At 46.6% G+C, this 26170-nt stretch overlaps 1 protein-coding gene across 1 annotated transcript in view; it reads right to left on the bottom strand.

Moving 5' to 3' along the window:
* Positions 1–26170, bottom strand: part of LOC139411791 (OTU domain-containing protein 7A-like) — a 97975-nt gene that overhangs the window by 8648 nt on the left and 63157 nt on the right. The window contains exons 8-11 of the mRNA XM_071158536.1: positions 16153–16265; positions 15329–15456; positions 12964–13113; positions 162–276 (exon numbers count right to left, since the gene is read on the bottom strand). Coding sequence (XP_071014637.1) covers positions 162–276; positions 12964–13113; positions 15329–15456; positions 16153–16265 — 506 coding nt within the window. The remainder of the gene's footprint in view (positions 1–161; positions 277–12963; positions 13114–15328; positions 15457–16152; positions 16266–26170) is intronic.

The raw sequence follows: 26170 nt of genomic DNA, 5'->3' as shown, positions 1-26170 counted from the left end.
CCTCCACCTCTACTACCCCCTCCACCTCTACTACCCCCTCCACCCCTCCACCTCTACTACCCCCTCCACCCCTACTACCCCCTCCACCCCTACTACCGCCTCCACCCCTATGACCCCCTCCACCACCACCACCTGTTTGTCGTTTGTTGTACCTAACTCACTTGGCTAGCTTGATGTTGTCGTTGTGGTCTCGGCTCCACTCCCAGTCCTTCCCAGGGTCCGTAGCGAAGTGGAGAGATAGCAGCTTGTGTTCTGAGTCGGTCAGCGGGATCACAGCTGGAAAACACAGATCACGCGTCATTATGGTCAGATCAGATAAGCAGGGGTACAAACACACAGCCAGGTAACCACACAGCCAGGTAACCACACAGCACACAGACAGGTAACCACAGAGCACACAGCCAGGTAACCACACAGCCAGGTAACCACACAGCACACAGCCAGGTAACCACACAGCCAGGTAACCACACAGCCAGGTACAGCCAGGTAACCACACAGCACACAGACAGGTAACCACACAGCCAGGTAACCACACAGCCAAGTAACCACACAGCCTGGTAACTACACAGCCAGGTAACCACACAGCACACAGCCAGGTAACCACACAGCCAGGTAACCACACAGACAGGTAACCACACAGCACACAGACAGGTAACCACACAGCCTAGGTAGGATAAGCAGAGCCTCTATTGACCAGGAGGACAATTTGGGTTTGAAAGTTGACACAGACCCATTAATCACAGTAAACCCCGGCTCATAAAGTCATGGTTTGATGAGCTCTGTTGTGCCACTGCGTACAACTTGTATCCTTCTATTGGTATCATCTTCCACGTGACACTTTTGATGCCAAGAGGGCCTTGTTTTCATTTTCTTCTTCAGCCAAACATGTAAAACAACGGATGTTGCTGAGAAGCACCTACGCTGACATTACAGGGAGTGTGTTGTGTGGGTGGATGTTCACACCCCATAATAACACTGTCTAGAGAGAGATAGATGAGTCTCTGTCACGAGGGTCTGATGCCTTTCTCTCTCTCTCTCTCTCTCTCTCTCTCTCTCTCTCTCTCTCACACTCTCTCTCTCTCTCTCTGTCTCTCTCTCTCACTCTCTCTCTCTCCCTCTCTCTTTGTTAGAGGGCGGATCAGCTTAAATAGTGCAAATAGATTGTAGCTTCTATCAATGTAATTGTCTGCATCACTTCCAATCCCCCATATATTCTTTTGCAAATATATAATATATATATATTATATGTAAACTCAACAAAAAAAGAAACGTCCCCCGTTTTCAGGACCCTGTCTTTCAAAGATAATTTGTAAAAATCCAAATTAACTTCACAGATTTGTATTGTAAAGGGTTTAAACACTGTTTCCCATGCTTGTTCAATGAACCATAAACAATTAATGAACATGAACCTGTAGAACGGTCATTAAGATACTAACAGCTTACAGACGGTAGGCAATTAAGGTCACATTTATGAAAACTTAGGACACTAAAGAGGCCTTTCTACTGACTCTGAAAAACACCAAAAGAAAGAAGCCCAGGGTCCCTGCTCATCTGTGTGAACGTGCCTTAGGCATGCTGTAAGGAGGCATGAGGACTGCAGATGTGGCCAGGGCAATAAATTGCAATGTCCGTACTGTGAGACACCTAAGACAGCGCTACAGGGAGACATGACGGACAGCTGATTGTCCTCGCAGTGGCAGACCACGTGTAACAACACCTGCACAGGATCGGTACATCCAAGAATCACACCTGCGGGACAGGTACAGGATGGCAACAACAACTGCCCGAGTTAGACTGTCTCCTCAGACTGTCCCCAATAGGCTGAGAGAGGCTGGACTGAGGGCTTGTAGGCCTGTTGTAAGGCAGGTCCTCACCAGACGTCACCGGCAACAATGTTGCCTATGGGCACAAACCCACCGTCGCTGGACCAGACAGGACTGGCAAAAAGTGCTCTTCACTGACGAGTTGCGGTTTGTCTCACCAGGGGTGATGGTCGGATTCGCGTTTATCGTTGAAGGAATGAGCGTTACACCGAGGCCTGTACTCTGGATCGATTTGGAGGTGGAGGGTCCATCATGGTTTGGGGCGGTGTGTCACAGCATCATCGGACTGAGCTTGTTGTCATTGCAGGCAATCTCAACGCTGTGCATTACAGGGAAGACATCCTCCTCCCTCATGTGGTACCCTTCCTGCAGGCTCATCCTGACATGACCCTCCAGCATGACAATGCCACCAGCCATACTGCTCATTCTGTGCATGATTTCCTGTAAGACAGGAATGTCAGTGTTCTGCCATGACCTGTTGGATCAGAGGGTGAGAGCCTCGAAATGTCCGGGATCTTGCCTTGGTGGAAGAGTGGGGTAACATCTCACAGCAAGAAATGGCAAATCTGGTGCAGTCCATGAGGAGATGCACTGCAGTACTTAATGCAGCTGGTGGCCACACCAGATACTGACTTTTGATTTTGACCCCGCCTTTGTTCAGGGACACATTATTCATTTCTGTTAGTCACATGTCTGTGGAACTTGTTTAGTTTATGTCTCAGTTGTTGAATCTTGTTATGTTCATACAAATATTTACACATGATAAGTTTGCTGAAAATAAACGCAGTTGACAGTGAGAGGATGATTTTTTGCTGAGTTTACATACACACATACACGTAGGCCCTAAAAAAAAAACATATTTTTTTACTAAAAGCATTATTATACTATTGATGGATTGACTATGACGTTTCAGATCACCCAGGAGTGCCGTCTGCAGAGTTAGCTCCGGGTAAATGTTACAAATCTTCAGCCATTCCTGAACCTGCGACCAGAAACTAGCTACATATGGACAGTATTAAAACAAAAAAATCTAATGATTCAGACTCTTCGCAGCAAAATCAGCAGAGCTGATGAGAGCCTGAATCACCCATGTAAATAACATTCTATTGGTTGCAAGAATTTTGTATTATAACTGAAAGAAAAAAAAATTGGCGTGGTTTTACGTTATCGGTTCATAAACCATGTGTCATGGAATCGGTACGTCAAAAATCTCTTCCCAACTATTTTGCAATCTATATGGCACGGCTGGCAATTTTTTGGTCCTTAAATGAAACTGATACACTTTTTTATTTTATTTATCACAATTTTCTTTCCAAAGGTTGTTGAGACAGAGGACAGGCCGTGCTGTAAATGTGTCTGTCAGACAGTCAGCGAGCTTCTGACGTTCAGGGCTTTTGCCAAAAAAGATTTAGCTGTAACTCTCAGAATGTAGAGAGGAATGCAGCATCCTGTGTGTGGGGGAGTGTTTACGTAAGTAGTGTGTGCGTAACTCTGATCAAGTACAGCTGTGTTGTGCTGTGGTCTTGAGGGTTTCTCCCACAGGTCTTCAGTGAGACGGTTCTGTTTTTCTGTGTGTTTGTGTGTGTTTGCGTGTGTGTGTGTGCTTGTGTGTGTGTGTGACGCCGTTCTGTCATTCCTTTCACAGAAAGTTATTCGCACAGTTTGATCAGCCTCAAGCCTGAGACACGATGAATTACTTTACACCACAGACTGATTGAGACAATGTACTGTCAGATAAATTACATCTCTCTGCATTGAGACAATGTACTATCAGATAAATTACATCTCTCTGTATTGAGACAATGTACTGTCAGATAAATTACATCTCTCTGCATTGAGACAATGTACTATCAGATATAATACATCTCTCTGCATTGAGACAATGTACTATCAGATATAATACATCTCTCTGCATTGAGACAATGTACTGTAAGACATAATTAGCGTTGCAAAGGGTGGGAAAATTACTGGAAACTTTCAACATGGACCAGTAAACTACCAGAACTTTGGGTATCTTTCAAGGAATTTATGTAATCTATCACAAGACTGACCGAAAAGACAGAATACACCACATGAAAATGACAGCTACTGTGACTAAATACACCCTTGGGTAATGAAGACTATATACACCCCTGGGTAATGAAGACTAAATATACCCCTGGGTAATGAAGACTATATACACCCCAGGGTAATGAAGACTAAATATACCCCTGGGTAATGAAGACTATATACACCCCTGGGTAATGAAGACTATATACACCCCTGGGTAATGAAGACTAAATATACCCCTGGGTAATGAAGACTATATACACCCCTGGGTAATGAAGACTAAATATACCCCTGGGTAATGAAGACTATATACACCCCAGGGTAATGAAGACTAAATATACCCCTGGGTAATGAAGACTATATACACCCCTGGGTAATGAAGACTATATACACCCCTGGGTAATGAAGACTATATACACTCCAGGGTAATGAAGACTATATACACCCCTGGGTAATGAAGACTATATACACCCCTGGGTAATGAAGACTAAATATACCCCTGGGTAATGAAGACTATATACACCCCTGGGTAATGAAGACTATATACACCCCTGGGTAATTAAGACTAAATATACCCCTGGGGAATTAAGACTAAATACACCCCTGGGTAATGAAGACTAAATACACCCCTGGGTAATTAAGACTACATATACCCCTGGGTAATGAAGACTAAATACACCCCTGGGTAATGAAGACTAAATACACCCCTGGGTAATGAAGACTAAATATACGCCTGGGTAATGAAGACTAAGTACACCCCCGGGTAATTAAGACTAAATATACCCCTGGGTAATGAAGACTAAATATACCCCTGGGTAATGAGGACTAAATACACCCTTGGGTAATTAAGACTACATTTACCCCTGGGTAATGAAGACTAAATGACGTGTTTGATCTGTCAAAAACCTACATGTGGTGTACTGACTGACGGAAGCCATAATGACTGAAATGTCAATACCTTTATACTGTAAAACAAATCAGCCAAGATGTTCTCTCTTCTTTTGAAGAGAACCACAAATAGCCTTGCCATCGTCTTCTATAATGGAGAAATGTGTACCTTAAAAACTCAACTGTACTATCAAAATGGCTGACGACCACATGTCACACAAGGTCACTGTTTCCCTTTTGGTACATGAGTCTCAACAACACATGTATCATCAACTCAACTCTCCTCTCTAGTCTGGAGTGATACACTGTACACCCGTCTGAACAAGTCTAGTCATAATAACCCTCTGACAGAGTTACGGCCTAACCTCACCTCTCAGGTCAACCAGTCACGCAGGCAGCCAGCCAGGCACGCAACGCAGGCAGGCAGCACGCCTGGATTCAAACATTGTTAATCATTTCAAATACCGTTTTTTTTTATGCTTGATTGAGCTTGCCTGTTGCACTAAACCCTATGTCATTATGGCAAAAGTACAAACCCCACCCATCGGCACTCCAAGCAAACACTTCAAAGTATCTGAAAGATGTTGAATAGTATTTGAACCCAGGTCCAAAACAGGCTGTGTTCCTGGCTGTGTGCACCTGTTTACCATGTCAATAACAACCTGCCTGCAATGTGACTCAGATAGTTACAACCTCTCATACCCTACCTCTCTTTCTGTCTTCCTTCTCATACCCTACCTCTCTTTCTGTCTTCCTTCTCATACCCTACCTCTCTCTCTGTCTTCCTTCTCATACCCTACCTCTCTTTCTGTATTCCTTCTCATACCCTACCTCTCTCTCTGTCTTCCTTCTCATACCCTACCTCTCTTTCTGTCTTCCTTCTCATACCCTACCTCTCTTTCTGTCTTCCTTCTCATACCCTACCTCTCTTTCTGTCTTCCTTCTCATACCCTACCTCTCTTTCTGTCTTCCTTCTCATACCATACCTCTCTTTCTGTATTCCTTCTCATACCCTACCTCTCTTTCTGTCTTCCTTCTCATACCCTACCTCTCTTTCTGTCTTCCTTCTCATACCCTACCTCTCTTTCTGTCTTCCTTCTCATACCCTACCTCTCTCTCTGTCTTCCTTCTCATACCCCACCTCTCTGTCTGTCGTCCTTCTCATACCCTACCTCTCTTTCTGTCTTCCTTCTCATACCCTACCTCTCTTTCTGTCTTCCTTCTCCTACCCTACCTCTCTTTCTGTCTTCCTTCTCATACCCTACCTCTCTCTCTGTCTTCCTTCTCATACCCTACCTCTCTTTCTGTCTTCCTTCTCATACCCTACCTCTCTTTCTGTCTTCATTCTAATACCCTACCTCTCTCTCTGTCTTCCTTCTCATACCCTACCTCTCTCTCTGTCTTCCTTCTCATACCCTACCTCTCTGTCTGTCTTCCTTCTCATACCCTACCTCTCTGTCTGTCTTCCTTCTCATACCCTACCTCTCTTTCTGTCTTCCTTCTCCTACCCTACCTCTCTTTCTGTCTTCCTTCTCATACCCTACCTCTCTCTCTGTCTTCCTTCTCATACCCTACCTCTCTCTCTGTCTTCCTTCTCATACCCTACCTCTCTGTCTGTCTTCCTTCTCATACCCTACCTCTCTGTCTGTCTTCCTTCTCATACCCTACCTCTCTGTCTGTCTTCCTTCTCATACCCTACCTCTCTGTCTGTCTTCCTTCTCATACCCTACCTCCCTGTCTGTCTTCCTTCTCATACCCTACCTCTCTTTCTGTCTTCCTTCTCATACCCTACCTCTCTTTCTGTCTTCCTTCTCATACCCTACCTCTCTTTCTGTCTTCCTTCTCATATCCTACCTCTCTTTCTGTCTTCCTTCTCATACCCTACCTCTCTTTCTGTCTTCCTTCTCATACCCTACCTCTCTTTCTGTCTTCCTTCTCCCTCCTCCTTCTCTCTCTCTCTCTCTCTCCCTGTCTCTCTCCCTCTCTCCCGCTCTCTTTCTTTCTCCCTCTCTGTCTCTCTGTCTCTCTCTTTCCCTCTCTCTCTCTGTCTCTCTCTTTCCCTCTCTCTCTCTGTCTCTCTCTCTCCCTCCCTCTCTCTCTCTGTCTCTCTCTTTCCCTCTCTCTCTCTGTCTCTCTCTCCCTCTCTGTCTCTCTCTTTCTCTCTCCCTCTCTCTCCCTCTCTGTCTCTCTCCCTCTCTGTCTCTCTCACCTCTCTGTCTCTCTCTCTATCTCCATCTCTGTCTCCCCTCTCATACCAATCTCTCCCATAACACCCTCCATGAAAGGTGAGGGTTAAACTAGTCCAGTCAGAGTCAGTGAGAGTGCGTGCACGTGCACATGCACACCTGTTGCTCTCTATGCATATAAGTGTAAAGACGTGGTTCACACAGGGTTCACAGCTGGTATGGATGGTATCACTATGATCAGTATTAGGCCCCCAACACGCAACAACAGCTGTTAACTGTACAGAGTAGATAGAGGACCAAATGGAACTCTATTCCCTCTATAGTGCACTACTTTCAACATGAGCCCTATATAGTGCACTACTTTCAATATGAGCCTTACATAAGAGCACTACTTTCAACATGAGCCCTGTATAGAGCACTACTTTCAACATGAGCCCTCTATAGTGCACTACTTTCAACATGAGCCCTACATAGAGCACTACTTTCAACATGAGCCCTATATAGTGCACTACTTTCAACATGAGCCCTATATAGTGCACTACTTTCAACATGAGCCTTACATAAGAGCACTACTTTCAACATGAGCCCTATATAGAGCACTACTTTCAACATGAGCCCTCTATAGTGCACTACTTTCAACATGAGCCCTATTTAGAACACTACTTTCAACATGAGCCCTATATAGAGCACTACTTTCAACATGAGCCCTATTTAGCCCTATATAGTGCACTACTTTCAACATGAGCCCTATATAGTGCACTACTTTCAGCATGAGCCCTATATAGAGCACTACTTTCAACATGAGCCCTACATAGAGCACTACTTTCAACATGAGCCCTATATAGAGCACTACTTTCAACATGAGCCCTATATAGTGCACTACTTTCAACATGAGCCCTATATAGTGCACTACTTTCAACATGAGCCCTATATAGAGCACTACTTTCAACATGAGCCCTATATAGAGCACTACTTTCAACATGAGCCCTACATAGTGCACCACTTTCAACATGAGCCCTATATAGTGCACTATAAGGATTAAGGTGCCACTTGGGATGCGCCCAGAGTACAGATTACTGAACGTGCTGTCCTGCCCCTGTTCCTCTTTCTGTTCAGCCCCCCCCCCCCCCCCCCCCCCACCCCCCACCCCCCCATCTCATTCAGGGAACTGGAAAAGTGTTTACATCTCTTCTGTTGACAAGAACCTCAGCGTCTGTCCTAGAACAACCCATCGGCCCCTTCCTCAACCCTTCCCCCGAAAAACCTCCCTCCCACTCACTTAATGAACCCTGAACCCTCCCTCCCTCATCCTCTCCCTGAATAACTCCCTCCCTGCTCCTGACAACAATTTGCACAGAGTACAACCAGAAGCTCCTCTAGCCTTTCGGGGGTTCCTAAGCAAGATTTAGTGGCAGGGCCTACCCACCTCACGTGCAAAACACTTTAGCACCCCCCCAGTGGGTTAACTGCCTTGTTCAGGGGCAGAACGACAGATTTTTACCTTGTCAGCTCAGGGATTCGATCGAGCAACCTTTCAGTTACTGGCCCAACGCTCTAACCACTAGTCTACCTGCTGGTTACTAGTCCAACACTCTAACCACTAGGCTACCTGCTGGTTACTAGTCCAACACTCTAACCACTAGTCTACCTGCTGGTTACTAGTCCAACACTCTAACCACTAGGCTACCTGCCACCCTAAAAATCAAGGTCAAGGCCCCTGGGCACATCATTTGATGACGAATTACCTCACCTGGTAATGTAGAAATGTTATCTGACACATGGGCTAATTGATTGAAATTGCACCTTGTGTATTTGTAGTTACTGTAGGCAGAGGAGCTTCTGACTGGAACATGGCATGACATCACAATGAAGCCAGTAGTAGTTCTGGAACAGTGTTCTAGAATGTTTATCAGAGTTCCAAACGAGAACAGAACAACGAGATACAAACAGGGAAGCATTGGGTCTGTGCACCAAATGGCACCCTACACCCTGCACAGTGCACTACTTTTGACCAAAGTAGTGTGCTACAAAGAGAACGGGGGTTCTATTTGGGACTATGCACTCTGGTCAAAAGTAGTGCACTGTGCAGGGTTTAGGGTGTCGTCTGGGACTCAACCATGAACCGTCAGTGTGTCTGGTCTAGCTAGCCTCAACGTGTGGTGGTGTGCTGTGTTCCTCTCTATAGTAAACAGAGACTGGTAGAAACCTGTCTGGGACACGAAGGTCACAAACACTACAGCTATCAAGGAACACTGAACAACACAGATCTTCCCATTGATTGTGCTAAATGGGAAAATAGAGACAACAGGTATCCAGATAGCTTATGAAACTAGCAGTTTGACACAAAATGGTGGTCGAAAAAGAGATAGAGACCCTATATTTCTACGAGAGAGATAGTAGACCCACGGATACAGTATGAATACAGTAGTTTGACACAAAATGGTGGTTATCAAACGCAGCAGCTGTCAGAACAAGTCTTTAGACCACCTGTAAGGCAGTACGGCTGTGTGATTCCATAGCTGGCTGCCTTTACAACCCTTTGTCTAAAAGAAACGTCAAGAACTCATCTCAGAACACATCGACAGGATCCAACGGCAACTAAATAGCAAGGGTAGGCCGTCATTGTACATAAGAATTTGGTCTTAACTAACTTGCCTAGTTAAAAATAAATGAATCAAATTGACTTTGTTAGTTAAACAAAGTTTAAAATTAAAAATAGCAGCGATATTCGAACGGCAGTCCCTAGTGGAGGCCCCACGGGACAGAACATGTTCGTTCCATCACAACAGTAGCACACGGGATTCAACTAAATGAGGGTTTGATGATGAGCTGATTGGTTGAATCAGGTGTGTTAGTGTTGGACTGGAACAAAAAGAAAAGAGCATTACTGGCTGTGTTAAATAGCGCTGTAAGTCCCTCCCTCACCAGCTGCACATATGGCTCCTTTCATTTAGTCAGCGCTGCCATCTGGTGGCGATTATGTGTATTACACCCCACTACAAAAACACAATGGCTTCTTTCATTTAGTCAGCGCTGCCCTCTGGTGGCGATTATGTGTATTACACCCCACTACCAAAGCACAATGGCTTCTTTCATTTAGTCAGCGCTGCCATCTGGTGGCGATTATGTGTATTACACCCCACTACCAAAGCACAATGGCTTCTTTCATTTAGTCAGCGCTGCCCTCTGGTGGCGATTATGTGTATTACACCCCACTACAAAAACACAATGGCTTCTTTCATTTAGTCAGCGCTGCCCTCTGGTGGCGATTATGTGTATTACACCCCACTACAAAAACACAATGGCACAGATAAGGGATTCAACCGAGAAGACGAATTACTAATACTGTCGTTAATGATGATACATGTATGTTCACGTTTTTGGTACGTTTCACACTTCATTCCATAAGTTAAGCTAGCAGTCATTAGTCAGCAACAGTGTTGAAGGAAATAGAGGCTTTAAGATAAAATGGCCTCGTTCATTTCAGTGGAAGGCAGGGGAAATGTTGATTGGGCCAACTTAGTGTAAAGCAGGAAATGTTAAAATAATATGTAAATCTAAAAATAGTTTTAAATAACTGCAGCTGTTTACATAGACTGGCTTTAGTCATATTTGGTAAACCACAGCAATAAAACAAGCATAGAAAACCAGCAATGATGGGAAGGACAAAGAGTCAGATTGTTATTATAAGGGAGAGAGAAAAAAGGAGTCTCTGTCTCTCTCTCTCTCTCTCTAGTCTCCCTCTCTCTAGTCTCTCTCTCTAGTCTCTCTCTCTCTCCCTAGTCTCGCTCTCTCTCTGGTCTCTCTAGTCTCTATCTCTCTCTCTCTCCCTAGTCTCGCTCTCTCTCTCTCTCTCCCAAGTCTCGCTCTCTCTCTCTCTCTCTCTCTCTAGTCTCTCTCTCTCTCTCTCTCTCCCTAGTCTCGCTCTCTCTCTCTCTAGTCTCTCTTTCTCTAGTATCTCTCTCTTTCTCTCTCTCTCTAGTCTCTCTCCCTCTCTCTCTACTCTCTCTCTCTCTCTCTAGTCTCTCTCTCTCTCTAGTCTCTCTCCCTCTCCCTCTATCTCTCTCTCTCCCCCCACCCTTCTCCATAAGCAGGAAGGGAAGGCCAAACTGGGCCGTGTTCCAGGCTATCTAGTGTGAGCTGTCTGTCCATGCAGCCCTATGCCTTCCCAGGGAAGAGAAGGAGGGAGAGATGAAGGAAGGGAAGGGACGAGGAAAGGAGGGGAAGTAGGGAGGGAGGGTGAAAGGAGGGGAGGGAGGGAGGGAGGGTGAAAGGAGGGGAGGTAGGGAGGGAGGGTGAAAGGAGGGGAGGGAGGGAGGGAGGGAGGGTGAAAGGAGGGGAGGTAGGGAGGGAGGGTGAAAGGAGGGGAGGTAGGGAGGGTGAAAGGAGGGGAGGTAGGGAGGGAGGGTGAAAGGAGGGGAGGTAGGGACGGAGGGTGAAAGGAGCCAGTCAGGATGAAAAAAGGCCCACAGAGGGCAGACTAACACAAAGGGACTCTCTAGTGTAGCCAGCCCTGTAGCTACCTGCTTCATCTACATAACAGACTGTCTGTCTGTCTACCTGCTTCCTCTAGATAACAGACTGTCTGTCTGTCTACCTGCTTCCTCTAGATAACAGACTGTATGTCTGTCTACCTGCTTCCTCTAGATAACAGACTGTATGTCTGTCTACCTGCTTCCTCTAGATTACAGACTGTATGTCTGTCTACCTGCTTCCTCTAGATAACAGACTGCATGTCTGTCTACCTGCTTCCTCTAGATAACAGACTGTATGTCTGTCTACCTGCTTCCTCTACATAACAGACTGTATGTCTGTCTACCTGCTTCATCTACATAACATGGAGATTAGGTTTGAACAATAGGAATCAGTGGAGGCTGGTGGGAGGAGCTATAGGAGGACGGGCTCATTGTAATGGCTGGAATGGAATAAAAAGGAACGAAGTCAAACATGTGGTTTCCATGGTTTCCATGTGTTTGATGTGTTTGATAGCGTTCTATTGATTCCATTCCAGCCATTACAATGAGCCCGTCCTCCTATAGCTCCTCTCACCAGCCTCCACTGGTAGGAATCCACTTTAAGACATCTTCAGACACCTTGGTGTAAACGGGATACATTTCCGGACTTCCTCAGTTACCTAAGCAGTCCCGGTACACTATTTAGGACATCCTCAGTCACCTTATGGAACCATAGTATACGTTTTAGTACATCCTCAGGCACATTAGGTGTTACGGTATACATGTTAGGACATCCTCAGTCAATTTAAGAGTTACGGTACACATATTAGGACATCCTCAGTCACCTTATGGAGCCATGGTATACGTTTTAGGACATCCTCAGTCACATTAGGAGTTACGGTATACATATTAGGACATCCTCAGTCAACTTAGGAGCTACGGTATACATATTAGGACATCCTCAGTCCCCTTAGGAGTTTCGGTATACATATTAGGACATCCTCAGTCCCCTTACGAGTTACGGTATACATATTAGGACATCCTCAGTCCCCTTAGGAGTTACGGTATACATATTAGGACATCCTCAGTCCCATTAGGGGTTACGGTATACATATTAGGACATCCTCAGTCAACTTAGGAGCTACGGTATACATATTAGAACATCCTCAGTCCCCTTACGAGTTACGGTATACATATTAGGACATCCTCAGTCCCCCTAGGAGTTACGGTATACATATTAGGACATCCTCAGTCCCCTTACGAGTTACGGTATACATATTAGGACATCCTCAGTCCCCCTAGGAGTTACGGTATACATATTAGGACATCCTCAGTCAACTTAGGAGTTACGGTATACATATTAGGACATCCTCAGTCCCCTTAGGAGTTACGGTATACATATTAGGACATCCTCAGTCCCCTTAGGAGTTACGGTATACATATTAGGACATCCTCAGTCTCCTTAGGGGTTATGGTATACATATTAGAACATTCCCAGTCACATTATGAGTTACGGTATACATATTAGGACATCCTCAGTCAACTTCCAGTCGTCTGTCTTACCTTGTTCTTGGTGCTGGTCCTTCTGCTCCATGGACACCAGGGCAGAGAAGTGTGCCTGGTCGTAAGCTAGGACCAGGGGGGAGCAGTGGCACAGGTTAGGAGGCACCTCCAGGGGCAGGTACAGCCCTCCAAACGGGATGGGGGCAAATGCTGGGGGAGGGGAGAAGAGGTCAGGCAGTTAGAGGTTGAGATGAAAGGCCCAGTCTGAAAGTTCTCCGTTTGCCCCATCTAGGAATGAGAGTAGTTCGATTTATGCAAATGAGTCTTACCAGAGTCATATGTCTAAAGAGTTGGGCCAGAGCTTTTGGACGCCATGTTAGTGCCTTTGAGCATTCCGTATATCCATTTACGACAAGAATTTGAAATCTTGTACATAGCGTTGTTAAAAATTCCTGAGAATGATGTGAACCGCTATCGGTCCATGTTGCCCATGGGGAGCTAACATGGCTGCCATGCAATGTCATGTCATATAAACGCATCATAATGCAGAAACCTAAAATGTCCTCTCGAACTCTCTAGATACGTGACTCTTGAGTCGGACCGTTCTTCTTCTTTGGGTTTTGTGAGCAGGTACGTCTCTGGTGTGAATATGTAATAATAATAATCATTCAGAATAATTCATAATAATTCAGAATAATTCAGAATAATTCATAATAATTCAGAATAATTCAGAATAATTCATAATAATTCAGAATAATTCAGAATAATTTATAATAATTCAGAATAATTCAGAATAATTCAGAATAATTTATAATAATTCATAATAATTCATAATAATTCATAATAATTCATATTAATTCATAATAATTCATAATAATTCATAATAATTCATAATAATTCATAATAATTCATAATAATTCATAATAATTCAGAATAATTTATAATAATTCATAATAATTCAGAATAATGTATAATAGTTCATAATAATTCATAATAATTCATAATGATTCATAATGATTAATAATAATTTTGGTGGATACCTATATTTGTCCTATTTCACACATCGTACAAGTGTGTATTAATACATGTGTGAATTTGATGATATTTTTTTATAAATGTTTTGCTTATTCCAACTCCGCCTGAGACCACCTGGGAGAGTGGGGTCACGGCCAGGGACTGCCATTGGTAACGGTGACCCTCAGGCAATTAGGGTTAAGTGCCTTGCTCAAGGGCACATCAGCAGATTTTTCACCTTCTCCTGCTCTGGGATTCGAGCATCTTACTGAGTCTCTGAGCACCTAGCATCTAGCCACAACTACAATGGGTGTCTGAGCACCTAGCATCTAGCCACCACTACAATGGGTCTCTGCAGTACGTAGCATCTAGCCACCACTACAATGGGTCTCTGAGCACCTAGCATCTAGACACCACTACAATGGGTCTCTGCAGTACATAGCATCTAACCACCACTACAATGGGTCTCTGCAGTACGTAGCATCTAACCACCACTACAATGGGTCTCTGCAGTACGTAGCATCTAGCCACCACTACAATGGGTCTCTGCAGTATGTAGCATCTAGCCACCACTACAATGGGTCTCTGCAGTATGGAGCATCTAGCCACCACTACAATGGGTCTCTGAGCACCTAGCATCTAACCACCACTATAATGGGTCTCTGCAGTACGTAGCATCTAGCCACCACTATAATGGGTCTCTGCAGTATGTAGCATCTAGCCACCACTGCAATGGTTCTCTGCAGTATGTAGCATGGCGTGTGTACTCACCCTCTCCCCCTGAGTCCCGTAGCATGGTGTGTTTACTCCCCCTCTCCCCCTGAGTCCCGTAGCATGGCGTGTGTACTCACCCTCTCCCCCTGAGTCCCGTAGCATGGCGTGTGTACTCACCCTCTCCCCCTGAGTCCCGTAGCATGGTGTGTGTACTCACCCTCTCCCCCTGAGTCCCGTAGCATGGTGTGTGTACTCACCCTCTCCCCCTGAGTCCCGTAGCATGGTGTGTGTACTCACCCTCTCCCCCTGAGTCCCGTAGCATGGCCTGTGTACTCCCCCTCTCACCCTGAGTCCCGTAGCATGGCATGTGTACTCACCCTCTCCCCCTGAGTCCCGTAGCATGGCGTGTGTACTCACCCTCTCCCCCTGAGTCCCGTAGCATGGCGTGTGTACTCACCTTCTCCCCCTGAGTCCCGTAGCATGGTGTGTGTACTCACCCTCTCCCCCTGAGTCCCGTAGCATGGCCTGTGTACTCCCCCTCTCCCCCTGAGTCCCGTAGCATGGCGTGTGTACTCACCCACTCCCCCTGAGTCCCGTAGCATGGCGTGTGTACTCACCTTCTCCCCCTGAGTCCCATAGCATGGTGTGTGTACTCCCCCTCTCCCCCTGAGTCCCGTAGCATGGTGTGTGTACTCACCCTCTCCCCCTGAGTCCCGTAGCATGGTGTCAGCCACCACTATGATTGGTCGACGCAGCACGTGAGCCAGGACAAACACATGAAACTCCTCCAGACTCTCATACACAGGGTCCTCTGAGTTATCCACCCTGCGTCGAGACACAATCCCTGTCAGACACTCACAAACCATTTAGATCTACTGGGTAAACATTTAAAAATATATACCTCTAATGTTGGCTGATATTTAAATGTCAAGTGTGTGTATCTGTGTGTGTGTATCTGTGTGTGTGTGTGTGTGTGTGTGTGTCTGTGTGTGTGTGTCTGTGTGTGTGTGTCTGTGTGTGAATCATGGCCCATGACAACTCCTCAGAGTCCATAGTCTTTTACATAACCTAGCATCCTGCTTTAGCAGGTGTGATCTGATTGGCCCATAGACACCATCATAACTGATCTGATATTGACCTATAGACAACATCATAACTGATCTGTTATTGACCTATAGACACCATCATAACTGATCTGGTATTGACCTATAGACACCATAGTCAGGGCTTTATACAGACATCAACCAGACACCATCATAACTGATCTGGTATTGACCTATAGACACCATCATAACTGATCTGATATTGACCTATAGACACCATCATAACTGATCTGGTATTGACCTATAGACACCATCATAACTGATCTAGTAGTCAATGACCCATGACAGTCTCATAACTCAGCTATCCAACAGTAAACTAGTTTGGTGCTCACTGCTCTCCGTTGTGTGTGTGTGTGTGTGTGTGTGTGTGTGTGTGTGTGTGTGTGTGTGTGTGTGTGTGTGTGTGTGTGATACTCACCCTACAGTATTGTTGTTGTTCTTGCTGCTGTGTGTACGTGGTTCACTAGAAGCTAGTTTCAGCAGCTCGTTCCATTCTCTCTCCCATTCCTCCTCCGTGTACACCAGCCCTGACTGAGGAGAGAAAACATAGAGGGTTACACACACACACACACACACACACACACACACACACACACACACACACACACACACACACACACACACACACACACACACACACACACACACACACACACTCAAATCAAATGTTGATCTTGCTGTTGATGGCATAGTGCCTCATTTGGAGGGGGTACAGGGCCTCATTTGGAGGGGGTACAGGGCCTCAATTGGAGGAGGTACAGGGCCTCATTTGGAGGGGGTACAGGGTCTCATTTGGACGGGGTACAGGGCCTCATTTGGAGGGGAACAGGGTCTCATTTGGAGGGGGTACAGGGCCTCATTTGGAGGAGGTACAAGGTCTCATTTGGAGGGGTATAAGGGCCTCATTTGGAGGAGGTACAGGGCCTCATTTGGAGGAGGTACAGGGCCTCAATTGGAGGAGGTACAGGGCCTCAATTGGAGGGGGTATAAGGGCCTCATTTGGAGGGGTATAAGGGCCTCATTTGGAGGAGGTACAGGGCCTCATTTGGAGGAGGTACAGGGCCTCAATTGGAGGAGGTACAGGGCCTCATTTGGAGGAGGTACGGGGCCTCAATTGGAGGGAGTATAAGGGCCTCATTTGGAGGAGGTATAAGGGCCTCATTTGGAGGAGGTACAGGGCCTCATTTGGAGGGGGTACAGGGCCTCAATTGGAGGAGGTACAGGGCCTCATTTGGAGGAGGTACGGGGCCTCAATTGGAGGGAGTACAGGGCCTCATTTCATAGATGCACTGGGTGGAGCCTGAGCCCTTCTAATACATCTACTGTCTCCTACAGCACTGGGGCCGGTGTGTGTGTGTGTGTGTGTGTGTGTGTGTGTGTGTGTGTGTGTGTGTGTGTGTGTGTGTGTGTGTGTGTGTGTGTGTGTGTGTGTGTGTGTGTGTGTGTGCGTGCGTGCGTGTGAGTGTGTGTCCTACGGCCCTTTCCGGTCTAAATGAGTCAGCAGACATAGAACAGTAGGTGTTGACTGAGCAGAGCATGGCACCACACAGAAAACGTACGTCATCACAGCCACCTGGGGTGTGTGATCAAGTGGCGAATCAAATCACAACAAAAAGACGTTGGCACAGCAGAACAAAAGCATGCCCAGCACAAGTCAACAGGTTTCTGCTTTACACTGAAACCCCCCACCCCCCCTGTCCACCCCACCCATAGGGTTGTTAACCAGGACCCATAGGGTTGTTAACCAGGACCCAGAGGGTTGTTAACCAGGACCCAGAGGGTTGTTAACCAGGACCCATAGGGTTGTTGACCAGGACCCAGTGGGTTGTTAACCAGGACCCAGAGGGTTATAACCAGGACCCAGATGGCTGTTGACCAGGACCCAGAGGGATGTTAACCAGGACCCAGAGGGTTATAACCAGGACCCAGATGGCTGTTGACCAGGACCCAGAGGGATGTTAACCAGGACCCAGAGGGTTGTTGACCAGGACCCAGTGGGTTGTTAACCAGGACCCAGAGGGTTATAACCAGGACCCAGATGGCTGTTGACCAGGACCCAGAGGGATGTTAACCAGGACCCAGAGGGTTTTCACCAGGACCCATAGGGTTTTGACCAGGACCCTCAGGGTTTTGACCAGGACCCAGAGGGCTTTGAACAGGACCCATAAGGGTTGTTGTCCAGGACCCATAGGGTTGTTCACCAGGACACATAGGGTTGTTAACCAGGACCCAGAGGGTATTGAACAGGACCCATAAGGGTTGTTGAACAGGACCCAGAGGGTTGTTGACCAGGACCCAGAGGGTTGTTAACCAGGACCCAGAGGGTTGTTGTCCAGGACCCACAGGGTTGTTCACCAGGACACATAGGGTTGTTAACCAGGACCCAGAGGGTATTGAACAGGACCCATAAGGGTTGTTGAACAGGACCCAGAGGGTTGTTAACCAGGACCCAGAGGGTTGTTGACCAGGACCCAGAGGGTTGTTAACCAGGACCCAGAGGGTTGTTGACCAGGACCCAGAGGGTTGTTAACCAGGACCCAGAAGGTTGTTAACCAGGACCAAGAGGGCTTTGAACAGGACCCATCAGGGTTGTTGACCAGGACCCAGAGGGTTGTTAACCAGGACCCAGAAGGTTGTTAACCAGGACCCATAGGGTTTTGACCAGCACCCATAGGGTTGTTAACCAGGACCCAGAGGGTTGTTCACCAGGACCCATAGGGTTGTTAACCAGGACCCAGAGGGCTTTGAACAGGACCCATAAGGGTTGTTGACCAGGACACAGAGGGTTGTTAACAAGGACCAAGAGGGTTTTGACCAGGACCCATAGGGTTGTTGACCAGGACCAAGAGGGTATTGAACAGGAACCATAAGGGTTGTTGAACAGGACCCAGAGGGTTGTTAACCAGGACCCAGAGGGTTGTTGACCAGGACCCAGAGGGTTGTTAACCAGGACCCAGAGGGTTGTTGACCAGGACCAAGAGGGTTGTTAACCAGGACCCAGAGAGTTGTTCACCAGGACCAAGAGGGTTTTGACCAGCACTCATAGGGTTGTTAACCAGGACCCATAGGGATGTTGACCAGGACCCATAGGGTTGTTCAACAGGACCCAGAGGGGTTTTGACCAGGACCCAGAGGGGTTTTGACCAGGACCCAGGGGGTTGTTGACCAGGACCCAGAGGGTTGTTAACCAGGACCCAGAGGGTTGTTCACCAGGACCCATGGGTCTTTGAACAGGACCCATAACGGTTGTTGACCAAGACACATAGGGAAGTTAACCAGGACCAAGAGGGTTTTGACCAGCACCCATAGGGTTGTTAACCAGGACCCATAGGGTTGTTGACCAGGACACATAGGGTTGTTCACCAGGACCCAGAGGGCTTTGAACAGGACCCATAAGGGTTGTTAACCAGGACCCAGAGGGTTGTTAACCAGGACCCAGAAGGTTGTTAACCAGGACCCAGAGAGTTGTTCACCAGGACCAAGAGGGTTTTGACCAGGACCAATAGGGTTGTTAACCAGGACCCATAGGGTTTCACCAGGACCCAGAGGGTTTTGACCAGCACCCATAGGGTTGTTAACCAGGACCCAGAGGGTTATAACCAGGACCCAGAGGGGTTTTGACCAGGACCCAGAGGGGTTTTGACCAGGACCCAGAGGGTTATAACCAGGACCCAGAGGGGTTTTGACCAGGACCCAGAGGGGTTTTGACCAGGACCCAGAGGGTTGTTGACCAGGACCCAGAGGGTTGTTGACCAGGACCCAGAGGGTTGTTAACCAGGACCCAGAGGGTTGTTGTCCAGGACCCAGAGGCTTGTTGACCAGGACCCAGAGGGTTGTTGACCATGACCCAGAGGGTTGTTAACCAGGACCCAGAGGGTTGTTAACCAGGACCCAGAGGGTTTTGACCAGGACCTATAGGGTTTTGACCAGGACCCAGAGGGTTATAACCAGGACCCAGAGGGTTGTTCACCAGGACCCATAGGGTTGTTAACCAGGACCCAGGGGTCTTTGAACAGGACCCATAACGGTTGTTGACCAAGACACAGAGGGTTGTTAACCAGGACCAAGAGGGTTTTGACCAGGACCCATAGGGTTTTTGACCAGGACACATAGGGAAGTTAACCAGGACCAAGAGGGTTTTGACCAGCACCCATAGGGTTGTTAACCAGGACCCATAGGGATGTTGACCAGGACACATAGGGTTGTTCACCAGGACCCAGAGGGCTTTGAACAGGACCCATAAGGGTTGTTAACCAGGACCCAGAGGGTTGTTAACCAGGACCCAGAAGGTTGTTAACCAGGACCCAGAGAGTTGTTCACCAGGACCAAGAGGGTTTTGACCAGGACCCATAGGGTTTCACCAGGACCCAGAGGGTTTTGACCAGCACCCATAGGGTTGTTAACCAGGACCCAGAGGGTTATAACCAGGACCCAGAGGGGTTTTGACCAGGACCCAGAGGGGTTTTGACCAGGACCCAGAGGGTTGTTAACCAGGACCCAGAGGGTTGTTGACCAGGACCCAGAGGGTTGTTGACCAGGACCCAGAGGGTTGTTGACCATGACCCAGAGGGTTGTTAACCAGGACCCAGAGGGTTGTTAACCAGGACCCAGAGGGTTTTGACCAGGACCTATAGGGTTTTGACCAGGACCAAGAGGGTTATAACCAGGACCCATAAGGGTTGTTGTCTAGGACCCAGAGGGTTGTTCACCAGGACCCATAGGGTTGTTAACCAGGACCCAGAGGGCTTTGAACAGGACCCATAAGGGTTGTTGACCAGGACCCAGAGGGTTGTTAACCAGGACCAAGAGGGTTTTGACCAGGACCCATAGGGTTGTTAACCAGGACCCATAGGGTTTCACCAGGACCCAGAGGGTTGTTAACCAGGACCCAGAAGGTTGTTAACCAGGACCCAGAGGGTTGTTGACCAGGACCCAGAGGGTTGTTAACTAGGACCCAGAGGGTTGTTGGCCAGGACTCAGAGGGTTGTTAACCAGGACCCAGAGGGTTGTTGACCAGGACCCAGAGGGTTGTTGACCAGGACGCAGAGGGTTGTTAACCAGGACCCAGAGGGTTGTTTACCAGGACCCAGAGGGTTTTGACCAGGACCCAGAGGGTTGTTAACCAGGACCCAGAGGGTTATAACCAGGACCCAGAAGGTTGTTAACCAGGACCCAGAGGGTTGTTGACCAGGATCCAGAGGGTTGTTAACCAGGACCCAGAGGGTTATAACCAGGACCCAGAGGGTTGTTAACCAGGACCCAGAGGGTTGCTGACCAGGTCCCAGAGGGGTTTTGACCAGGACCCAGAGGGGTTTTGACCAGGAACCATAGGGGTTGTTGACCAGGACCAATAGGGTTGTTGACCAGGACCCATAGGGTTGTTGACCAGGACCCAGAGGGGTTGTTGACCAGGACCAATAGGGTTGTTGACCAGGACCCAGAGGGTTGTTGACCAGGACGCATAGGGCTGTTGACCAAGACCCAGAGGGTTATAACCAGGACCCAGAGGGTTGTTAACCAGGACCCAGAGGGTTGTTCACCAGGACCCAGAGGGTTTCACCAGGACCCATAGGGTTATAACCAGGACCCAGATGGTTGTTAACCAGGACCCAGAGGGTTATAACCAGGACCCAGAGGGTTGTTAACCAGGACCCAGGGGGTTATAACCAGGACCCATAGGGTTTTCACCAGGACCACAGCAATACTCAGCACTAGAATAATCATTTTATCACAGGGTTGATTATTGCCATAATGTGGTAGTGTCCATGTTGGGGAGGTTATTGAGGGGGAGGTGGGATGATATCAGATGAATGTATCACCATGTTGGGGAGGTTATTGAGGGGGAGGTGGGATGATATCAGATGAATGTATCACCATGTTGGGGAGGTTATTGAGGGGGATGATATCAGATGAATGTATCATCATGTTGGGGAGGTTATTGAGGGGGATGATATCAGATGAATGTATCACCATGTTGGGGAGGTTATTGAGGGGGATGGTATCAGATGAATGTATCACCATGTTGGGGAGGTTATTGAGGGGGATGATATCAGATGAATGTATCACCATGTTGGGGAGGTTATTGAGGGGGAGGTGGGATGATATCAGATGAATGTATCATCATGTTGGGGAGGTTATTGAGGGTCGATGATATCAGATGAATGTATCACCATGTTGGGGAGGTTATTGAGGGGGAGGTGGGATGATATCAGATGAATGTATCATCATGTTGGGGAGGTTATTGAGGGGGAGGTGGGATGATATCAGATGAATGTATCATCATGTTGGGGAGGTTATTGAGGGGGAGGTGGGATGATATCAGATGAATGTATCATCATGTTGGGGAGGTTATTGAGGGGGAGGTGGGATGATATCAGATGAATGTAGGTGGGACTATTTGTTTGCTGTCTAGATGTATTGAGTTTGACTATGTTGTGGAATGTGAGTGCGTATTGCACAGGAACAGCTGAGGCTGCTTTTGCCTTGGGTGGAACCAGAAATACCCATTTCCTACCCAGACAAAGATCACACTAACACACCATGCCAGCTCCTTTAGAGCAGCTTTTGGCGTGTCTGTAAGACGCTTGGGGTTATCACTCCTGCATTTCCACAGACCCTGTGCCCAAAATACAGGTAGCAGGTCTGAGTGAATGAATCTCTGTAGGTATCAGGTCAGTGTGAATGGTTCTCTGTAGGTATCAGGTCAGTGTGAATGGTTCTCTGTGGGTATCAGGTCAGTGTGAATGGTTCTCTGTAGGTATCAGGTCAGTGTGAATGGTTCTCTGTAGGTATCAGGTCAGTGTGAATGGATCTCTGTAGGTATCAGGTCAGTGTGAATGGTTATCTGTAGGTATCAGGTCAGTGTGAATGGTTCTCTGTAGGTATCAGGTCAGTGTGAATGGTTCTCTACAGGTATCAGGTCAGTGTGAATGGTTCTCTGTAGGTATCAGGTCAGTGTGAATGGTTCTCTACAGGTATCAGGTCAGTGTGAATGGTTCTCTGTAGGTATCAGGTCAGTGTGAATGGTTCTCTACAGGTATCAGGTCAGTTGGGGGTACAGGAGGACTGGAGTTGGGCTGTTGGGGGTACAGGAGGACTGGAGTTGGGCTGTTGGGGGTACGGGAGGACTGGAGTTGGGCTGTTGGGGGTACAGGAGGACTGGAGTTGGGCTGTTGGGTGTACTGGAGGACTGGAGTTGGGCTGTTGGGGGTACGGGAGGACTGGAGTTGGGCTGTTGGGGGTACAGGAGGACTGGAGTTGGGCTGTTGGGGGTACAGGAGGACTGGAGTTTGGCTGTTGGGGGTACAGGAGGACTGGAGTTGGGCTGTTGGGGGTACTGGAGGACTGGAGTTGGGAAACACTGCTATACTATACACCCATCACACATTAAACAGACAGTTTATATTGCCCTGTTGGGAAGGGCTGGCAAGATCAGCACTTCACTGGCCTGGTGCATGTGAACAACACATACGGCTGCAGTGGGAAGTTTACATACACTTAGGTTGGAGTCATTAAAACTAGTTTACATACACTTAGGTTGGAGTCATTAAAACTAGTTTACATACACTTAGGTTGGAGTCATTAAAACTAGTTTACATACACTTAGGTTGGAGTCATTAAAACTAGTTTACATACACTTAGGTTGGAGTCATTAAAACTCGTTTACATACACTTAGGTTGGGAGTCATTAAAACTAGTTTACATACACTTAGGTTGGAGTCATTAAAACTAGTTTACACACACTTAGGTTGGAGTCATTAAAACTAGTTTACATACACTTAGGCTGGAGTCATTAAAACTAGTTTACATACACTTAGGTTGGAGTCATTAAAACTAGTTTACATACACTTAGGTTGGAGTCATTAAAACTAGTTTACATACACTTAGGTTGGAGTCATTAAAACTAGTTTACATACACTTAGGTTGGAGTCATTAAAACTAGTTTACATACACTTAGGTTGGAGTCATTAAAACTTGTTTACATACACTTAGGTTGGGAGTCATTAAAACTAGTTTACATACACTTAGGTTGGAGTCATTAAAACTAGTTTACACACACTTAGGTTGGAGTCATTAAAACTAGTTTACATACACTTAGGTTGGAGTCATTAAAACTCGTTTACATACACTTAGGTTGGGAGTCATTAAAACTAGTTTACACACACTTAGGTTGGAGTCATTAAAACTAGTTTACATACACTTAGGTTGGAGTCATTAAAACTAGTTTACATACACTTAGGTTGGAGTCATTAAAACTCATTTTTCAACCACTCCACAAATTTCTTGTTAACAAACTATAGTTTTGGCGAGTCGATTAGGACATCTACTTTGTGCATGACACAAGTTATTTTTCCAACAATTGATTACATACAGATTATTTCACTTTTAATTCACTGTATCACAATTCCAGTGGGTCAGAAGTTGACTGTGCCTTTAAACAGCTTGGAAAATTCCAGAAAATTATGTCATGGCTTTAGAAGCTTCTGATAGGCTAATTCACATAATTTGAGTCAATTGGAGGTGTACCTGTGGATGTGTTTTAAGGCCTACCTTCAAACTCAGTGCCTCTTTGCTTGACATCATGGGAAAATCTAAAGAAATCAGCCAAGACCTCAGAAAAAAAATTGTAGACCTCCACAAGTTTGGTTCATCCTTGGGAGCAATTTCCAAACACCTGAAGGTACCACGTTCACCTGTACAAACAATAGTACGCAAATATAAACACCATGGGACCACGCAGCCGTCATACCGTTCAGGATGGAGACGCGTTCTGTCTCCTAGAGATGAACGTACTTTGGTGAGAAAAGTGCAAATCAATCCCAGAACAACAGCAAAGGACCTTGTGAAGATGCTGGAGGAAACAGGTACAAAAGTATCTATATCCACAGTGAAACGAGTCCTATATCGACGTAACCTGAAAGGCTGCTCAGCAAGGAAGAAGCCACTGCTCCAAAACCGCCATAAAAAAGCAAACTGCACACAGGGACAAAGATCGTACTTTTTGGAGAAATGTCCTCTGGTCTGATGAAACAAAAATAGAACTGTTTGGCCATAATGACCATCATCATGTTTGGAGGAAAAAGGGGGGGCTTGCAAGCTGAAGAACACCATCCCAACCATGAAGCACGGAGGTGTCAGCATCATGTTGTGGGGGTGCTTTGCTGCAGGAGGGATTGGTGCACTTCACAAAATAGATGGCATCATGAGGAAAGAAAATTACGTGGATATATTGAAGCAACATCTCAAGACATCAGTCAGGAAGTTAAAGCTTGGTCACAAATGGGCCTTCCAAATGGACAATGACCCCAAGCATACTTCCAAAGTTGTGGTAAAATGGCTTAAGGACAACAAAGTCAAGGTATTGGAGTGGCCATCACAAAGCCCTGACCTCAAATCCTAAAGAAAATGCGTGAGCTGAACTGTGAGCAAGGAGGCCTACAAACCTGACTCAGTTACACCAGCTCTGTCAGGAGGAATGGGCCAAAATTCACCCAACTTATTGTGGGAAGCTTGTGGAAGGCTATCCTAAACGTTTGACCAAGTTAAACAATTTAAAGGCAATGCTACCAAATACTAATTGAGTGTATGTAAACTTCTGACCCACTGGGAATGTGATGGAAGAAATAAAAGCTGAAATAAATCATTCTCTCCACTATTATTCTAACATTTCACATTCTTAAAATAAATTGGTGACCCTAACTGACCTAAGACAGGGAATTTCTACTGGGACTAAATGTCAGAAATGGTGAAAAACTGAGTTTAAATGTATTTGGCTAAGGTGTATGTACATTTCCGACTTCAACTGTAACTACCTCAAAACACCACACAGGAAACAACATATAACTAGGCCCTGGAGCTCAGGGACCAACTTATAGAACAGAGCCCTCATCTGGAATAGCAGGTGTTGTGTGTGTGTCTGTGTGTGTGTGTGTGTGTGTGTGTGTGTGTGTGTGTGTGTGTGTGTGTGTGTGTGTGTGTGTGTGTGTCTGTGTGTGTGTGTGTGTGTGTCTGTGTGTGTGTGTGTGTGAGAGTGTGTGTGTGTGTGTGTGTGTGTGTGTGTTTGTGTGTGTGTGTGTGTGTGTGTGTGAGTGGGTGGGTGTGTACTGTGTGTGTGCTGTGTGAGTGCTGTGTATGTACTGTGTGAGTACTGTGTGTGTGTGTGTGTGTGTGTGTGTGTACTGTGTGTGTGCGTGCGTGTGTTTGTGTGAGTGTGTGTGTGAGCGTGTGTGTGTACTGTGTGAGTGTGTGTGTAGTGTGTACTGTGTGTGTACTGTGTGTAGTGTGTACTGTGTATGTACTGTGTGAGTGTGTGTGTAGTGTGTACTGTGTGTGTACTGTGTGTAGTGTGTACTGTGTGTAGTGTGTGTGTACTGTGTGTAGTGTGTACTGTGTATGTACTGTGTGTAGTGTGTACTGTGTATGTACTGTGTGAGTGT

The sequence above is a fragment of the Oncorhynchus clarkii genome, chromosome 6 (genome assembly GCF_045791955.1).
Source record: "Oncorhynchus clarkii lewisi isolate Uvic-CL-2024 chromosome 6, UVic_Ocla_1.0, whole genome shotgun sequence".
In the NCBI taxonomy this organism is placed as follows: domain Eukaryota; kingdom Metazoa; phylum Chordata; class Actinopteri; order Salmoniformes; family Salmonidae; genus Oncorhynchus; species Oncorhynchus clarkii.
This window is presented reverse-complemented; position numbering and strand designations above follow the sequence as displayed.